Raw genomic sequence first — 17,843 nt, forward strand, 5'->3', positions numbered from 1 at the left:
TGTCTGCATGCCCTTGCTCAAGAGAAGGAGGTAGCTCACCTTACTGAAAGACAGGGATATAAGTTGTCTAAATATTTGGGTTAATGCTGATTGGCTTCATTTATGCCATTTGTTGTGCAGCTATAAACTTGAAAAGCTTTGTGTTTCTTCTCTAATGAAGTTATTTGGCGAATGCAGATCTATTAACCCTAGAAATGCAAAGTGCACAGCCTGAGTCATAATAGTTTTTCTTTTAATTTTAAGGAGTGAGCAAGACTCTGGGGTTTTGTGTCTTTATTGAGAACATCTCTGTTAATAATGTTTCCTTTTAGTGAAGCATCATTTTGGAAGTCTGCCATCATTGTTTTAGAAGTGGCGCACAGAGAAGAAAGGATGAAGTTTAATTGTAGTGAGGTTAAAGGATGCTGCAGTGTTCCAAACATTTAATGCCTGGCTCCAATTTTTCTGCAGTCTAGACCTTTGAATGGACAGACTCCTCTGTAGTCCATTTCAAATTAATTTTAGGTTTTCTGTGTTACTAATTCCATTGATAAAAATGGATTTAGTAACCAACCCAAGGCAACTGTCAGACTAAATAGTGTGGAAGTATTCTGCTAGTGTCAATAGCAACATCATCCTTATCCACATTCTCATTAGTATTTATGATATGCAGAAGACAATCATTTTATAATAGGGGTAGATATAAAAAGAATATATTGCCTTTTAGATCACTCTAAATTTTTAATTCAGTAGCAGAAGCCTTAATAGTAATAGATCCTGATAATTTGTGTGGTCAAAAAACCAAATGTTTGTTTTTACTGGAATTTTGTATCTTGGAAACTCTCTGGGGATCATCTTCATGTTGGAATGTTAGACGTCCTTATCTTCAGTAGAGATAATTCTGAAGATGGGTCTTATGGAAACTTGTATAACTACTTCTCTAAATTTACTGAGTTTCCCAGGTGTTTTTCTAAGAGACACCCTGTGCTGTCATTTCTGATAGTACAACCTCCATATCCTCGATATAATACACAGGACACTTGGTTGTTGTCAAAGTGGTTACTCTTTCTGCAGCCAAGTAGCAAAGTGTTGAGACTTTAGTAAAATGTAATACAGACTGCTCCCAAGTTATGGACATTAAATATGTGTTCCTGGAAATCCATACTGTTTATGGATGTATAGTACTTGCTTCTGCTTATCACAGATGAAACCATTTGGCTTGATTTTTTTTTTTTTGTTTCTTTTTTTTAGCCTCTTGATAATAGTGAAATGTGACATCTCTATTCCGGCTTCCTGCAGGGCAGGTTTGCCCCCAAGCAGGCAGCATGGGGCCAGATAGCTCAGTCCTTTGGGGACAGACTGTCCAAGTACCCAAGCCACTCTTAGCCGCTGGCAACCTTAGCAAGCCTGAAGAATATCAGCTCTTTAGTGATTTATCAGCTCTTTTATGATTTCAGCTCTTTGCTTGCTAAGGCACCTTTCAGGCTGGAAGGCAGACGTGAGAGAGAAGACTCGTCCTGGCCTTCCACAGCGATGGTTTATTGGGGTCTGTGAAGGGTTCCAGCAACTGCTTTTCTGGCCAGAATGGGCTAAAACAGCCCATTATATAGGGCTAGAGGGGATCAGAAATTGTCCAATAGCAGGGGTTAAGGAGAAGTGACCTGTGGGGTTACAGAGAGATAAGCTGGGGTCCAAGAGGCAGAAGAGAGGGGCTTCTTTTGCTATTTCACTGTGACTTGGCATTCTAAGCCTCTTCCCTCCATGGGGCCCTAGCAGGCCCGGAGCCTGCTACGCATCTCCCCTTGTAATACTGCATAATGATGTTTTAATGCTGACAGTAAATCTATACTTGGCATAATACAGTGAGATATGTATGTTTTCCCATGTTTCAAGCTGCTTTATGTGTGGGGTTTTACTGTGATAAAATTGTATCATTTGGTTGCATGCCACAAAATAAATTGCAACAAAGATCTCTTTGCTTCTCAGCCTTGCAGAAGAGGAAACAACATCATCCATTTCTGTAGGAAAGCAGTCCCCTCAGGCTGAGACAGCACACAAAATTTGTTTTATAATAAAAAAGCTTTTAAAAATAAACTTCAAGGGGGATTACTGGTGTCAACTCAACTCAAAAGCTTTCGGTTAAAATTTGTATGAGCTAGCCATGGAGAAAGGTGTTGTTACTCTGTTATTATGCAGCAAGGTGCATTACTGATGAAGACCTGTATTTTGCAGGAAACTGCAATCTGCATACAATTTTCTCTTTGTCTTACCACAGCACAGTTCAGAACAAATATGGATACTTTTTTGGTGCAGAGATGATGATGATGATGATTTTTAGAGTTAGCTTTAAATTAAGAGGATGTTATTGCCTTAGGGGTGCCTGTATTCTTACTCACCTTAAGGCACTTTTTTTTTGGTTTGACAACAGGAGGGGCCTGCATGTGCTGTGTATTTGTTAATTCAGCTAATCACAGAAGGGTGCTATAACTTATCTTGGTGCAATGTATAAGAGTAACTGAGAATATTTCAATGGCAGGAAGTACAGGACTTCAGATTGAGGTGGCTCCCATTCATCTTCTTTGTTTTGCAGTCCACTCCTCTACACTTAGCAGCTGGCTACAACAGAGTTCGGATAGTCCAGCTTCTGCTTCAGCATGGTGCAGATGTACACGCAAAGGACAAAGGGTATGTAAAATTAATTGATTTATTACCCATTTGCAGCAGTGGTTTTGTATTAGTCAAGATATAGAATGATTTCTTTGGTTCATGTTGCAGCACAATCTCAAATAGTTGTCTAACACAATCTCAAATAGTTGTCTAATAATGTGATATTTGCTTCTGAGTGTGCTTCAGATTAGTTGTGATTGCACTTGTTTTAAGGCTTCTTTTACACCTTTAAGATTTTTCCAAACTTTGAGCTTTACTTAGATTTACAGACTACTCTTCAAAATTACAGACTAACAGCATTATTTTTGGATAGGCGATGGGGAGAAGATACAAGGGCTTGGTGAAAGATATGAACTAAAAAGCTAATCTATGGCCTCATTATCTTGTTTCACATAAATGGATGTAATTCCAAGTAACATCAGTAATGCTCATGTGCTCACAACTAGTGGTCCTCGTAGATCTAGCTTCACTGAAGCTGACAGCAAAAATCAATATATAGTAGAGGCTAAACTATTCTATTTTTGCATTAAGGGTGGTAGTTATGTAAGATAGCAAAGTACGCAGCAGTCAGAAATCTGAAATGAAATCTGCAATGAAATCAGAAATCTGAAATGAAATCTGAAACTTGCTGTGTGTTATTGTCAGCCATACGTTTCTGATCTCTAAGATGATTTTCATGATGGTTGGATTGGAAGGCTTAGTCCTAACATGGTAGAAATTGGGCCTCTAGTTAAAGGCATACATTTTGTATTCAGAATCCATAGAAGTAAGATATGTATGTGTGCTGTCTCCAGCAGCAAACCTGAGGTACTTCCTGTATTTTCATTTTCTGCTAGTGTTGGAAGTGATTTTAAATTTTCTTAGCTGCTTTCCTTTTTTTTTTCCTTTCTCTTCAAAACAGTCCAAAATGTACATAAAGTCTTAAAGTTGACTAGTTGTAGCTCTTTCATCTGTCCATTTATCCCAATGGCTTTTTTTAACAGTATTGTTGTTAAATGCATAATGACATATTATACAAGTCAAAAAACAAAAATACACCCAAAAAACCCCACAAAAACCACAGAAAACCAAAACACACCACAATCCCCCCCCCCCAAAACCAGAAAACACAACAGAACACCTTCCTCCCACCCCTCAAAAAAACCCCCACAAATAATAATTCACAAAGTTCTACAGTAAAGCTCCATATAATACCCATTCAGGTAGATCCAGCATTATTTAAGCAGGTTGAAGGTTTTTGCACCTTTCCAAAATTTCAGCATCAGTTGGTAGAAAATTCCAGTGTAGATACTGTAATGAGTTTTGAATAATTTGCTTGGAATATATGAGAGGTAGTTAAGTTGAACTTGAACTTGGGGCTGGAGCAGGAGGGGAAGGAAAGCAAACAAAGAAAGGAAAACCTTTCAATACTTACTCTGTACTGTACTTTAAAACAACCCAAACATATTTAGAAACATCTAACATCCTAGTAAGCTCCCACTTTTTTTTAGTGACACCACACATTTAGAATCAGTGTGGTGTTTTGTTTTACCTTGCTGTTTCTTATTTATACATAATTTAAAAGTAAATAGGCTATAAATAGCTGTCACTTTTCATTTAAGGAGCTAAATTAGGCTACATTGATTTTATAGAACTGTTAAGTTGTCTTCAATGGAGTCAATTCAGAGAAAGTGCTTGGGAATTGTTCTGTATTTTCAAAATGGTCACCACTTCTAGTTACTCCCAAAGAGAAGACCAGCCAAGGAAGCAGCTCTTTCTCCACTGGTCTTTCCTTTCCCCTACTGCTGTTATGCTGGAAGAGGGAAGGGGATGCTGCAGAAGTAGACAGATGCATTGCTGCAGGACTGTCTTTGCTGACAGGACTCGAAGCCCTCAGTCCTCTGAGATGACCATAATTTTGAAAGTGGGCAGGTTTTTTGAGTGCTCTGTGGAATAGATAGTCTCTGTCTCACACATGCACCCATAAGTTGTAATTAAGAAAAATAATGATGGAAAAAACAGTCTGAAAAATTTTCCCCAAACAAATTTTCCTCTCCTGTGACAAATGTGTTACTGCTTCTGAGAGCATCCACCTTAAAATTAAGTTTATTTAATTGCTGTCTACTACTTGCTGTTTTAATTATCTCTGAGTTGGTTTTGCAGTCCTGGGAATTACCCCCTGTCTTTTTTCATAGGAATTATGGGGTTAATTATGGTTTTCATGTATTATGTGTACTGATCTGTTGAGCCATAACTAGCCTGTCATGCTTGGCTTGAATTAAACTCATTTTGTCCTCTGCAGTAATTGCCCATCTCACATCTCCTATTCAATGCATGACTTTTATTATGTCTTGTGCTTGTGACTAAATCCCTGTTATTTACTTTGCTAGTGTCATTTTTAAGTATGGCCTGCAGTAATATAACACTGCAAAAGTTACAGGGACTATCTTAGAAGTATCTTGAGCAGTTAAATAGGTTGTACTGTAAAAAATGGAGGAAAATCAGGTCATTCTACAGTCTAGAGCAGCAATTTGAGTCTGCTTTCTATTTGTACATCTTCATAAAATACCCAGGAGTTATGTTAGTGTTATCTGGGGAGTTTTGCCTTTCACATAGCATTTTAAACAGGAGTTCCTATTTAGGCAGAAGCAGAACACTGTTGAGGAACTTGAACGTGGAATGGGACTTTTCCCCCTCCTCAGTAGCTTCAAGAAAGATCACATCAAAGCCAGTTAATGCTAGTCTTAATGGTAGATTAAACATCTGTGGCCTGTTAAGGCAAAAAAAAAAACCCACAACAAAAAAACCCTCCAAAAACCTAGCAACAAAACCCCAAGTTTTAATGCCACTCTTAAGTAATGTGTTGTTTGTGGAAGTCAGATTTTCTCATTAGTTTGTAAATCCTCTTTTTTAAATGCTTAACTACTTGAATATTTTAGTTTTAATTTGATCTCTTCATCTCAGTAGGGCGAAAATTGTTCCTCCCTTAAAAATGTCACTTCAACAAAATTTGTCATTTGCCTTCTTTTTCCATGCAGTGGTCTTGTGCCTCTTCATAACGCATGTTCTTATGGACACTATGAGGTTACAGAGCTGCTGCTTAAGGTAAGCAGAAGGATGGGAGGTAATTAGTGTTGATTTAGATGTGTTAGATGAGATATGAACTGTTTATATCAGAGCTGAAAAGTAAGATAATTTTTTTTCCTGATAGTAACAGGTTTCAAACATCATATTGTCCTTTCAGAAGCCTGCAACTGTAGGTCTTTGAAACAGTATATGTGGTTTTTTTCTTTGTCTAATTTCTTTGGACTGATAGTAGAGTTGAATCTTTCTATTCAAAAATTATCTCACATAAAAATTCCAATTATTTTTCGCAGAGTCAATGGTACTTTTGTGTATGCTGGTATTTTTAATTAAAGTGTGTGTGTGTGTTCATACATGAGTGATTTGAACCAATTTTTATAATAAAATGAAAATTTTGTAAGCTTTTTAGTTGTTGAAGCAGATTTCTTCCTAATCCAAGGCTGTTTTTGCTGTGCTAGCATGGTGCCTGTGTGAATGCTATGGACCTCTGGCAATTCACCCCGTTGCACGAGGCTGCTTCCAAGAACCGCGTGGAGGTCTGCTCGCTCCTGCTGAGCCACGGCGCCGATCCCACCTTGGTCAACTGCCACGGCAAGAGCGCGGTTGACATGGCTCCAACGCCTGAGCTCAGGGAGAGACTGACCTGTAAGTGCTTCCAGACAGAAAACACTTGTTGGTGGGTGGAAAGGGATGCCTTCCTTCCAGGCCACCTTCCTGGAGCTTCAGAAGTGGGTGCGAAGCAGCAGAGTAGCTGCAGCTGTGCTGTGCTTTGCAGTGCCCAGGTACCTCTGATACATCGTTTGTCGTATTACCTGTTTTCTGAAGTTTACAATTATTAAGGCACTGCTGAATCAGTGGCTTTTTTTGTTTAAAGTCCAGTTCAGTCACACAGGAGCCTCTATATTGAGGCTCTGTATTGCATTTAGAAACTTACAGAAGGTAGGTAGCTTTGATGTGCAACCCTGGAGATGGAAATGCCATCCCCTTCTTTTGTAGCAATCTTTATGCTGTTTACAAACCAATATTTCATCTCTAATTTTAATTTGTATGCCTTTGCTTTCCTTTGGGGGATTTGTTTCCTGACTCTTATAAAATGTAAAAGATAATTAATTGAGACATATATGGAAACAGAGCATTATGAAGTTAGAGAAAACTTCTTGAGGATTAGAATCTCAATTATATATAAGTTTTTGGTTTTGTCTCTCACCTTTCCACTATAGCAGAAGCCCCTAGACACTAATAATGATCCTGCACTACTCACAATCAGAGCTAGTCAGGTTTTAGTGTAGTCGCTATTCTTTGCAGGGGATGATGGTGAGATCACGTGCAGTAGAAAATTTTGGTGCAGAAGAAATGAGGAGGGAATTAGTATCTTTTAGGTACTTCTCTACTCTTGAGTCCTGGGCTATAGCTTCTGGCTCTGAGGAGGGTTAATTTAACATTTATTTAAATTAACAAGCAAAAAAAAATCTGTTTAAACTTTGGTTTATTTCTGTGTTTAGAATTCCTCAAGAGCAATGAGGGAAGATACATGTCCATTAATATCCACTGAAATTTGTAAACAAATGTGAGGATTATGTCAAATTTGACAGTATCTACATGGGATAGCTTGTATTTCCATCCCAAGATATCATGTTTTTATGTTCTTGAGTTGTTTTGAGTTATAATGGGAATAAAAATACATTATATTTGTTATTTCAAAATTTATTTGCACTTGTGCTTCGAGTAGTGCTTTGCTTACAAAGAAATTTAAACCAGACATTAAAACAAAGGTGGGAGAAGAAAGCCCCTCATTAACAAACTTAGGATTTCAAGCTTGCTTATGAAACAAAAATATTTATATTTTTACTGAAAGACAGTTTATTTTTTTTTCTAGTTCCCAGGGTCAGATTTAATTTTTGCTAACCTGCCTTTCATGTGAACATTTTGAGAGAAGCACTACTTTTCAAATTCAAAGTTATTTAAAACTCAAATGAACTAGTTGCTGAGCTAAACAAGATTTGGAAATAACAAAATTAGCAATCTCTACTTGCAAAGATATACCTGCTGTCAAAACTTGTTTCATCTTTGGAGCAGACTGGCTTCAAATGCTCAGCTAGTAAGCTTTCTTTAAGACCAATAGTTTAGTATTTTATATATGTATTATTGTTGGTTTTGTTGTTATTGTTGTTTTTTATAACTTTATAGAAGTTACATATGTACTTAAGCTTTACAGTGAATTCTTTGTCATGTAAATACAATACAGTTTTTGAAAACTGTAATGCTTTATTTTCTTAAGAATAGCTCATAGCATTGTGCTTTTTTGAACACAGACATGGGTAATGTAGAGGTCACATATTCATTTAATGTCAGGTGGTTGGAGGATAAAAGTGGGAAAAGCTATACGGATTTAACTCAAGGAATAACTTCCCCTATCCTTTAGCATATCCCTTTGGTTTCAGCAAAGCTTCTTTCATGTTCCGTGTCCCAGGTCAGCTGCCACCCAAAGACATGCAGAAGCACGCCTCTTTCCTCTTAACTGAGTATAGCTGTCCTTCTGCAATAACATTTATAAATGTGACATTTTGCTGAATATTAAATGTGTCTTTTTCCTCTCACAGATGAATTCAAAGGACATTCTCTACTGCAAGCAGCCAGAGAAGCAGACCTAGCCAAAGTGAAAAAGACACTTGCTTTGGAGATCATTAATTTTAAGCAGCCGCAGTCGCATGAGACTGCACTGGTGAGATTGTACAGTCAATCCATTTGTTTCATGATAAATGTGCTGGGAGCCTGGAGTCAAGGAGTTTTATTTCTACACTATGAAAATACATTCATCATCTGAGATAGAGAATTTGGCATTGAACACTTTCTATGCTTAAATAAAATTACCACTACAAAAAAAATATAATATAATTTATTTTATCACTTTTTTCCTTTCTTCTGGTAGATTACAGAAGCTTTCCAGCCACTCTTCAATTTTTCATTTTTTACTTCTCTTGCATTTTTTCCTATAAACCTCTTTTTTTGTTGGACTGTTCCTGTGGTTTTTTTATGGGGTTAAATTTTATTTCTGTAGCCCAGTGGTTTCCTTCATGTTTTATGTGAGCAAACTTGGATTACAAATTTTCTTCGTAGGATGCATAAAATTGTGGTGAAAACAGGTGTATATTAGAGGGTCTTACAAGTTTGGAATAGTACTGACAATACCACATTAGCTGTAGAAACAGGGTTCTTTTGAGACTTTCCTGGCATTATCCTGCTCTTATTTAATTGTTTAAAGAAGCAGTGGAAGCAAAGAACACTGCCAGTGTCCCAGATGTAGTGAAAACTTTGAAGCTGAGACTGATGGTATTATTAAAACCACTATAGTTATGATACTTTATTCCAATTGAACATTTTTTTCCCAGTGGCAGGTCTCATCTGCAGGCATGCAACTGCATATTTAGTGTTGGAAACATTGTGACTGTGATCAGAACATTTTGTGTTGGGTACCAAGCATCCATATGCTCTGTTTCCTCTGTGGAGGACTCAGCATCCTTGCCTGAAGTTAGAATCAAGATAGAGAAGAGAGGTTTATAGGCTGAATATGACAGCAGTATGAAATTTGGGATGATGATATCCTTTTCTTTCTAAGTGTATCAGCTGCTGCTATGTGGCATCTCTTTAGCTGTGTAATGATCACTTCATAGTCCTCTGATGTTCTTTGCTCTTTTCTGCCTGCTGATTCTGCAGAGACAGCTGGACCAAATGGAATATTTTAGGTCTATTGATGTATTTAGTTCACTGTTCATTAAGTGCTTGACTGTGATTTTTCAGTTTTTGGCTGCTATACATGAGGTTTCAAAATCATCAGCAGTCCAAATAAAAGGACTTTGCTTCCAGATGAAGTTATGTGTAATCTAACTGAGCTATGTCTGCCCTAAGCATGATAATGTTTTCCATGGGCCACTGGCATCTCTGCTGTATTAGCCAAAAGGCCAAAGCAAGTGCCTGATGTAGGTTTTAGTGTTGCTTTGAGGTTTGGCAATAGTTCAGCATTTGTGTGTTTTAGGACTTGTTTATCATATAAGCAGGAAATAGAGACAGAATATTATCTGCAAAGCCTTAAAAATACTGCCTCACTTCACAGCAAAAGTTGATCTTAATGTTTATTTACAAAGCTTGCCTTTGCAAAATTTGGATGTGCCCTGCTGATTAACGACAGTGTGGAAGCTTGAGTGAAAGTTACTTCATAATAAAGGCTGAAACTGGACAAAAGATGGTTATTGGTACTAGTGCTACCTATTAACATTGGGTTTGGGGTCTGTCTAATTGTAAACATTATTGCTTTGCTGTTGGATAGTTAGAGAACTTTTCCAGGAGACTTTCTGCCTTTTATGGTTTAAAATGTGGTTAAAGATATAAACAGAAAAATCCAAAAGTTTCGCATAGTCTGCTATCTTGAGGTGTCCGAACTCGAAATAAGCATTTCTGGACTTGATTTTAAAGCTGGGTATTTAATCTTATCTGGAACCATGCTGGTAATTCCAGTCTTCAGGAATGCATTGATAGGGCTGCTGTTGAGAAGCCAACAGATGCCAGCAGCATTTAGGACAATAGCTACACCTAGCAAAGGGCTGTGTGGTCCCACAAGGGCAGGCATGGGCATTGAGAAGCCCTGTGTTGAAAGCTGTATCTTTCTCATAGTGTGGCAAGAAAGATACTCTAAGAGAAATATATTGCCTGTTGGCTTATTACATAATCTGTAGTTGGGTGCATGACACAAATGGCCATTAACAAGGGCAGTACAGATTGGAACAGAGGAAGAACCAAGGTGACATTTAAGTCCTGTCAATTTGACAACTGTAGCAGAATCCTTACAGACCCCTTTGGAGACTCTCTGTAAAAAGTTAGGCTGTTTCAAGCTCTTTGTCTTTCCCTCCTTTGCTCATTATGTGTCAGCTTTGTCCTGCTAGCTGGTTAATGTAGTTGGGACCATACTGCTTCTTTCCTAAGTAACAAATAGCTTTAAAATTAAAATTGTTTTTCTGAGTAGAATAATTTAGCACTGATCACTAACCTGTATTTTATTCAGCATGATGAATTCTGTTTGTGAATTTTGTAGTCTGTTTTTAGCAGAATAATTAAGGGATGAAGTAATGTATCTTTAAAGTTCTTTATTGTCTATATATTTGAAATATGCTTTATATTTACTTCTTTTGCAGCACTGTGCTGTTGCTGCCGTGCATCCGAAGAGGAAGCAAGTTACAGAACTATTGCTCAGGAAAGGGGCAAATGTAAACGAGAAAAACAAAGAGTAGGTTTCTGAAATGTTTTGAGTTTTCCAAAGGCCTCTGTCATACTGAAAAAGTAAAAAACTAATGCATCACTTTTTCCCCCCCTTCTAGTTTCATGACACCTTTACATGTTGCAGCTGAAAAAGCTCATAATGATGTCATGGAAGTTCTGCATAAGCATGGAGCAAAGGTAAATATACTTGCATGTATTTTATTTAAGACAAAGGGCAAGAAGAAGGATTATGTTGATTATATACCACATAAGTTTTTGTGATAGTTGCTGCTTTTTATTCTGTATGCCTCGTGCTTCTTGTGTTAACCTTGAAGTGTGTTTTATCTGAAATAAGTACAGGATCCTCAGGAATCCCATTTGGAAAGTACTTCTCTACAAGTAACTGAATAAAGGTTTTTAGTATTTTAAAATACTCATTTTAAATGAATCTTGATATGATTTCTAATAAATATGGTTATCTAGGTGCCTCAAGTTACTTAATCTTGTTGTCTTGAAAATATCCAATGGCTGAGGGTACTGACACTGAGTTTAGCATCTTAATGTTGAGTATTCCTTAGCCCTTGCTTGCTTCTTATTTTCAGGCTGAGATTGTTTTGCTGTGCCCTTTAGCTATTAATAGGTGCTGACCTAAGCAATTTGTGAGCTTGTGAACACATTGTTCAGCAAGTTATTAAAGGCAGAGGAAGGTATGACTAACCTAGTTTAGAATGTGGTTTAGCCATCTTTCAAAAGTGTTTTGAAATGACCTTTCTACAAGTTTAGCAGCAAACTTAATATTTATGGTGATGATATACATCGCTACTTAATTTTCTCAGAAACTCTTCTTGATCGATACTTTCTTTGCCTTAGCTAAAATATAAAAGATATCCTTGTTTTTGCTTTGAATGGGGCTCAAATTACTCTTTTTAACTCTTCCTCTTCATTCAGGGAGCTAGAAGTGAAGAACTCATTGTTACAAATTATTACCTGTTGTATTATGTTATTGCCTGTAGTAGTGATCAAGTGTCACTCTTCCTGTGATAGGAGGTATGAGCAATGTAGTTGTATACACAGTCAAGTGTTTTTATTTTGAAACCATGAATTTTAATTTATAAGCCTATATGAGAGCTCGCTGCCAGATTTTTTATTCAGAGTACTTCAATGGATCATAAAATAGCTTAATAGCGGAGTTGATCGTGTTTGAGAGTCCTAATGCACTGGTGACTATTAAGTTTTGACTACAGGGGAAAGCAAGGCCAAAGTTCTTGATATAATCATTAAAACTGTTGGTTATTATTTTCCCAGATTCACTCTTAGTAGCATACCTATGCAATAAAAGTAAAAAAATTCATTTTTCCATAGGAATAGATACCTGATAACTTTTATGGATCTGCTTTTGCACAGGAATTCAGTACTGTTGGTATTTGGGTAGGCACTGAAGTGGACATGCTGGAGTTTCAGATGTACTGATACCAAAGTACTACCTGCTTTGAAATACAAGGATCTTCTGTGTGCTGCTACTGTACTCTCCTTATTTAAATTAGTGCTCTCTTGAAAATCTATCTCAGTTGTAGTCAGGGTTAGGAGTAAGCTCAAAGATGGCATCCTTACTTGAGTGGACCCATTTTGTTTTCTCAGTAGGACATTCTGATGATAACTTGTAATTCTTTCATCTCCTAAAGCAGGGGTTCCTAAATTGTGATCCATGAGTCACTTGTGGACTGATTAATGGTGCTGAGTGGTGCACAGTTGTCTACAGAATGATGCTGAGTGGTGTGTTGTGTGTTTTATTCCATCAACAGTATGCAAATAGAGGTACATAACGATCATTAAACCTCCTTCTTCATTCATATCCCATATCCTATGTTATTCTGAGGATAGGCCATTCACCTTTATGATCTAGCAAAGCACTTAAGTGTATGGCAGGAGACTAATCAAAGTTAATATTAAGTGCATATTTCCATAGTGCAGTGGATCAGTGTCCAAAGTTTCTTAGCTGTAAAACAGTAAATAACACACCCATAATTTTCAATGAGAGGTAGATCATGAAGCTTTATGAGGCACTTTGAAGTTCCCAGATGGAATATGCTCAAGAATATTAGTTAGTTAACTAGGCATATTTAATCACTCTAAAATGTTTGTCTTGCTTGTATATTATCGTTTGACCTCTTGCTCACGCTTTGACTGTAGGCATTCAGTTCATCAGATACTCTTGACCCTGGGATTTCTTTGTTTCTGACTCTTGTGACACGGCAGCTTTCGTTCCCGAAGCATAATACGGGCTTTGGTGTTTTAATTCTGTTGTGTGTTTGGAAGTTTTTCCTTCATGTTTTCTCTTTTTGTGTCTTGAATTTTAGGTACTTCATAAGATGTAATCAGATATATTAAGCTCTTTGATCATGTCTGGTTGTATTTTTTACAAGGGAGGGTTCTCATGAGCTGGTGAATCTAGTCTCCCTGCCATAGCAGCCTCCCAGTGAAGATCCATTTGTTCTTTGAACTGCACCCTCCTGATTTTTAAATACCTCTCTTCTTATTTGATGCTTCCTTCAGTGAGGTATTTGCATTGAACAAACTAATTCTTTGTAGCCTTTGTTTTGGTAGGCTAAAAGCCTCAAACCCCTAATCTTCCCTTATAAGGGAATGTTTCCTTTCCTATTCATCCTTATAAGCCCTTCTCTTTACTAGCACCAGAGGAAATCTTGGAGTTCAGGCAACAAGAATAGGATTCATTCCACCACTACTTTCCATGATGGCACTTCTGTACCTCTGTTGTAAGTGCCTGATGCATACTGGGGTCATATTTGCCTTTTTAATAGGCATGACACAGTAGTACTCAGATCCTTCCTGTAATCTTGCAGTGCACAGAGAATCTTGGTTTTGCTAATATTTTATATTTGTGCCCTTCAGCACAATTCTTCTGTGCCAGAGTCATTAATGCAAATAGTAAAGCAAAATTATCCCACAACCAGCCACCAAGCAGCCTTCCCCTTTTCAAAATATTTTGTTTTTCCATCAAACTCAATTTTTTCAATATAAAATAAAAATTTCCACTGTGATCTCTTACAAAATGCTTACTGAAGTGTGTATGGATAATATCTACCATGTAGGGCTTTTTCACTTTGCAGCCATTTCTTCTGTCAAAATAGAGGTACTGTTAAAGCCAGCTTTAATCCCCCTTCTGGAAACCACTACTGATTACTGAGAGAGTAATAATTTGAAAAAGATGTGTAATTCAAAGAAAGAACAACTTTCTTTTTCTGAAATACTTTGACAGAAGGTAGACAGCTGATCCACAAAATAACCAGCAATAATAGCTCTGGGAGACAAAGTCATATAAAGTTCTGTAGATAGAAGATAATTTAGGATTGTTTTAGCATTTAGGAAATTCTTCTGTTTTCATGAAGAGCAGCTGTGTCAGACAGCAAAAGTGAGTTCACATACAGTGGAGTATGCGTGTGTAGCCTTTTTTTGTTCTGTGGAAAGGGCTAAAGCATGATAAAGACTGCTTTAGGGAATTTGAGATGAACAGGGGATGGTTTGTGGTCTTGGAGCTGGATTTAATTATCCATTATGTTATCACTTGTAAATTTGCTGTTTGAAGTATGTTAGGTGATAATAAACAGTGAAGGACTGCTTTAATAACATGTGCTTGATCTAGACTTATTTTACAGAAAGAACTTCTGAGAACATCGATCTCTTCACTCTGGTGACCCGTGACAGAACCTGAGGGAACAGCGTGAAGTTGTGTCAGGGGAGGTTTAGGCTGGATATCAGGAAAATGTTCTTCACCCAGAGGGTGTTTGGGCACTGGAATAGGCTCCCCAGGGAAGTGGTCACAGCACCAAGGCTGACAGAATTCAATAAGTGTTTGGACAGTGCTCTGAGGAACATGGTGTGACTCTTGGGGTGTCCTGTGCCGACAGGACCCATCGATGATCCCGATGGTTCCCTTCCAACTCAGGGTATTCTGTGATTCTGGGATTTGTATTGGCAAGAATTAACCTACTGGCAAGCAATTAACCATAAAATGCTTATTTTAGTGTGTCTTAGTGGCCCTTACTGACAGGACAGACTAGGTTCCTAGTTTGAACTGTGAAGAAGTCTTTGTGCACATTAGTTGCACATCAGCATGTTGTGTCTAATCAACACACATTGCATGGAAGATGTTTTCATTAGCTTGGTACTTGAGTTTGCAGAAGTTGACTGTCAATTTAAAGAACAGGTGAGAAACCTTGGGATTTCTTAGAATTTTCTTCAAGAATGTTGATCATAAATATTTGTGGTTTTAAATGCCAGTTTCTACTTGTTTGCCTGCCCTGTTTGTGTGAGACAGCATTTCACACCACTGCTTATTTGATGTGGAATATTCTCAAAGTACCATATGAAAAATAAAAGCAGAGCATCTTCAAAGAATCCTCAAACATAAACAATTTTTATCAGAACCTTAATCAAATCTTCAAATGTCATGATTTATTCTTTGAAGATTATCAAAATCTTTAATTTAAAAAATAATTCGAAACTGGTGAACTAGTGAAAAGTGCGTTTCATCCTGTTGTTGTATTTCTAGATAGTTGAATATTTCATATGACTAAGTTGTTGTCCAAATTTATAGGCACATGGGAAATTAATGTGTTCAGAAAGAGACTCAGCTTTCTGGCAGTGCAGAAGTAAATGATTAGAGTATTTTCGGAGCTGGAAGGATTGTTGGAAAGTAAGACCTGCAAGCATGTGAATTCACTGGTGTCTTGGGCAAGGACGGAGATGATGATGAATGCTCTTTAATTATGATATGCCTCTCTTCAGCAAGAGAAAATGAGCCTTTTTAAGGTCATGTCAGAGAGATAGTGTCCCTTTTCATGATGGTAGCAGAAATTAATTCATTCTGCTCTGCTGGGAGGATCTTGCTTTATGCATCTTTGCATAATGCAGTTATTTCTGTGCATTGGAGTAGCATGTTGCCATCCTTTCATGATCATGGATTTGCAAATGTTCACCATCTATCTAGACCCACACAACAAACTGAAATGTTTTTGAATAACCTTGTTGTGTAACTCATTTACTTCCAACATTTCAGGGAGAGGTATGATTTTCTCAGGGAATTGAAAAATTAAATTGCCTTTCAGAAATGTAGCAGATTCTATACTATGATGGTTAACAACAAATAGACCTGTGTGGTCTGTTGAGATTGACTGTTTCAACTTTTCACACTGCTTAGACATCCAGATATCCTGACCTTAATCTTAAGCTTTTATGCAGAAGATGTAATTGTGGAGCATCTGACTGGATCCTATAGGAACTTTCAGAGTGAAACTGACCATTTTTTCCCTGCTTTTTTCTGCTGACTGAGCTTGAAATTGTCCCCAATGCTGCTTCACTTCTATGTTTATTGTTGGACAATGTCCTGGTTTAGGGCAAATTTTGGAGAAAACCTCTGTGCTTCTTCTCTCCCCGCCTTTGCTCTTGGAACCAATCTTAAAGGTCCAAAACTTATTTCTGGGCTAAACTAATGAATGGGGATAACAAGCATCCTTAAGTTGCCCCAAGACAGATAACAGGACACAAGACATACTGCAAGCCTGTCTTCAGAATTAATGCAGGAGGAGAGCAGTTAGGGCACATGCAGGGAAGGAAACTGTGATATGGAACTGCTGGCAGAGCCCAAGTTTCACATGTGATTTTTAGAATGTACATCTTTTAGAAAGATTTTACAGAGAAAATCACAGTTCTTGGAAGCTGTTCCTTTTTGTGCTGGTGTTTGTAGTGGCAAGGAGCAGGAGGTATATTTAGAGCATTTGATCATGATAGAAAGCCAATATAATTACGAAGTGTTGCAAAAAATGTTTCCTGAACAGATCTGAGCTGTTGAGCTGCCACAATTCCCTTCCCTGGCAGCCAAGGGAATATTGCTGTAACTGTGTACACTGCTCCAAGAGAGCAGCAGTGAGGGAAGGGCAAATCTCAGTAGTGTCTGATGATATGTGACCATTTCCATTTCTCTACTGTGTCTGTTTAGGATGGAGAAAAGGAAATTAAGGGAGAGAGAGGAAAGAACAGAAGGAAGTCTGCATTGGGTAATACTGAATAGGACTGTATCTTTCTCTGAAACCACTTATTTAAAAACTCTTTTCAATTGATAACTGTATTCTGCTTTTACATTGCGTTTTGAGCAATGGAATGACTGCTTCCAGGCTAAAAGGTGAAGAAATTAGATCCAGAACCAGTGCACTGTGGAATAAAGCTGTCAAACATGTCATTTTTAACTCCTTGCAGAAAACTTGTCTGTAAGATAATTCAGAGCTACAGCCTTCTAATTTTGGACTGCTTTTAAAGGGGACCAAATTGATATTTATCTTTTTTTTAATAAGCACAGCTGGAACAATCTGGCTACTCAGGGCACAGTTAAAGCAGTACACCTTGCATATTTCCCATTTTGTCAGAGTTTAGACTTAGCTTTGAATTTGAAATGGCACATGATTTTGGACCTGGTATTGAACGTTGTTTAACCAAGGTATATGTCTTACCAGGTCTAATTTTTATGAGACTTTAATCTCCATTTTGTATTTCAGTTTGCTGTTGGTTTTCATTTGGAAGTAAGTCCTCTTGCTTTAAGCCTTATTGGAGTCTATTCTTTTGTTGATTTTAGAGAAGTGGTTCATTATTGGTGAGAGAAGATCTGCCCAAAAGTGAAATTCCCAATGAAATTGTCTTGCAAAGCCTAACTTTGCTCCTGAGCTGAAGAGCAGCTGCATCTGTGTGTCACCTGCAGTCCTTTTTGTCTCAGAAGGAAGCAGGTGACATCTTCAAATGGCTGATGTTCTTCTGCCAGTAGAATTGATTGTTGGGAAAGATAATGGTTTAGAGGTGAAAGGAGACCTGGAAAA

The 17,843-nt window shown here is 37.6% G+C and overlaps 1 protein-coding gene across 1 annotated transcript in view; it reads left to right on the top strand.

Annotated features, from left to right (window-relative positions):
- The window catches only part of TNKS (tankyrase), a 129,769-nt gene that overhangs the window by 83,796 nt on the left and 28,130 nt on the right, over positions 1-17,843 (top strand). The window contains exons 6-11 of the mRNA XM_084204383.1: positions 2,570-2,664; positions 5,664-5,730; positions 6,168-6,354; positions 8,310-8,431; positions 10,896-10,987; positions 11,079-11,157. Coding sequence (XP_084060509.1) covers positions 2,570-2,664; positions 5,664-5,730; positions 6,168-6,354; positions 8,310-8,431; positions 10,896-10,987; positions 11,079-11,157 — 642 coding nt within the window. The remainder of the gene's footprint in view (positions 1-2,569; positions 2,665-5,663; positions 5,731-6,167; positions 6,355-8,309; positions 8,432-10,895; positions 10,988-11,078; positions 11,158-17,843) is intronic.

This window comes from Fringilla coelebs (assembly GCF_963513975.1).
Source record: "Fringilla coelebs genome assembly, chromosome: 4".
NCBI lineage: Eukaryota > Metazoa > Chordata > Aves > Passeriformes > Fringillidae > Fringilla > Fringilla coelebs.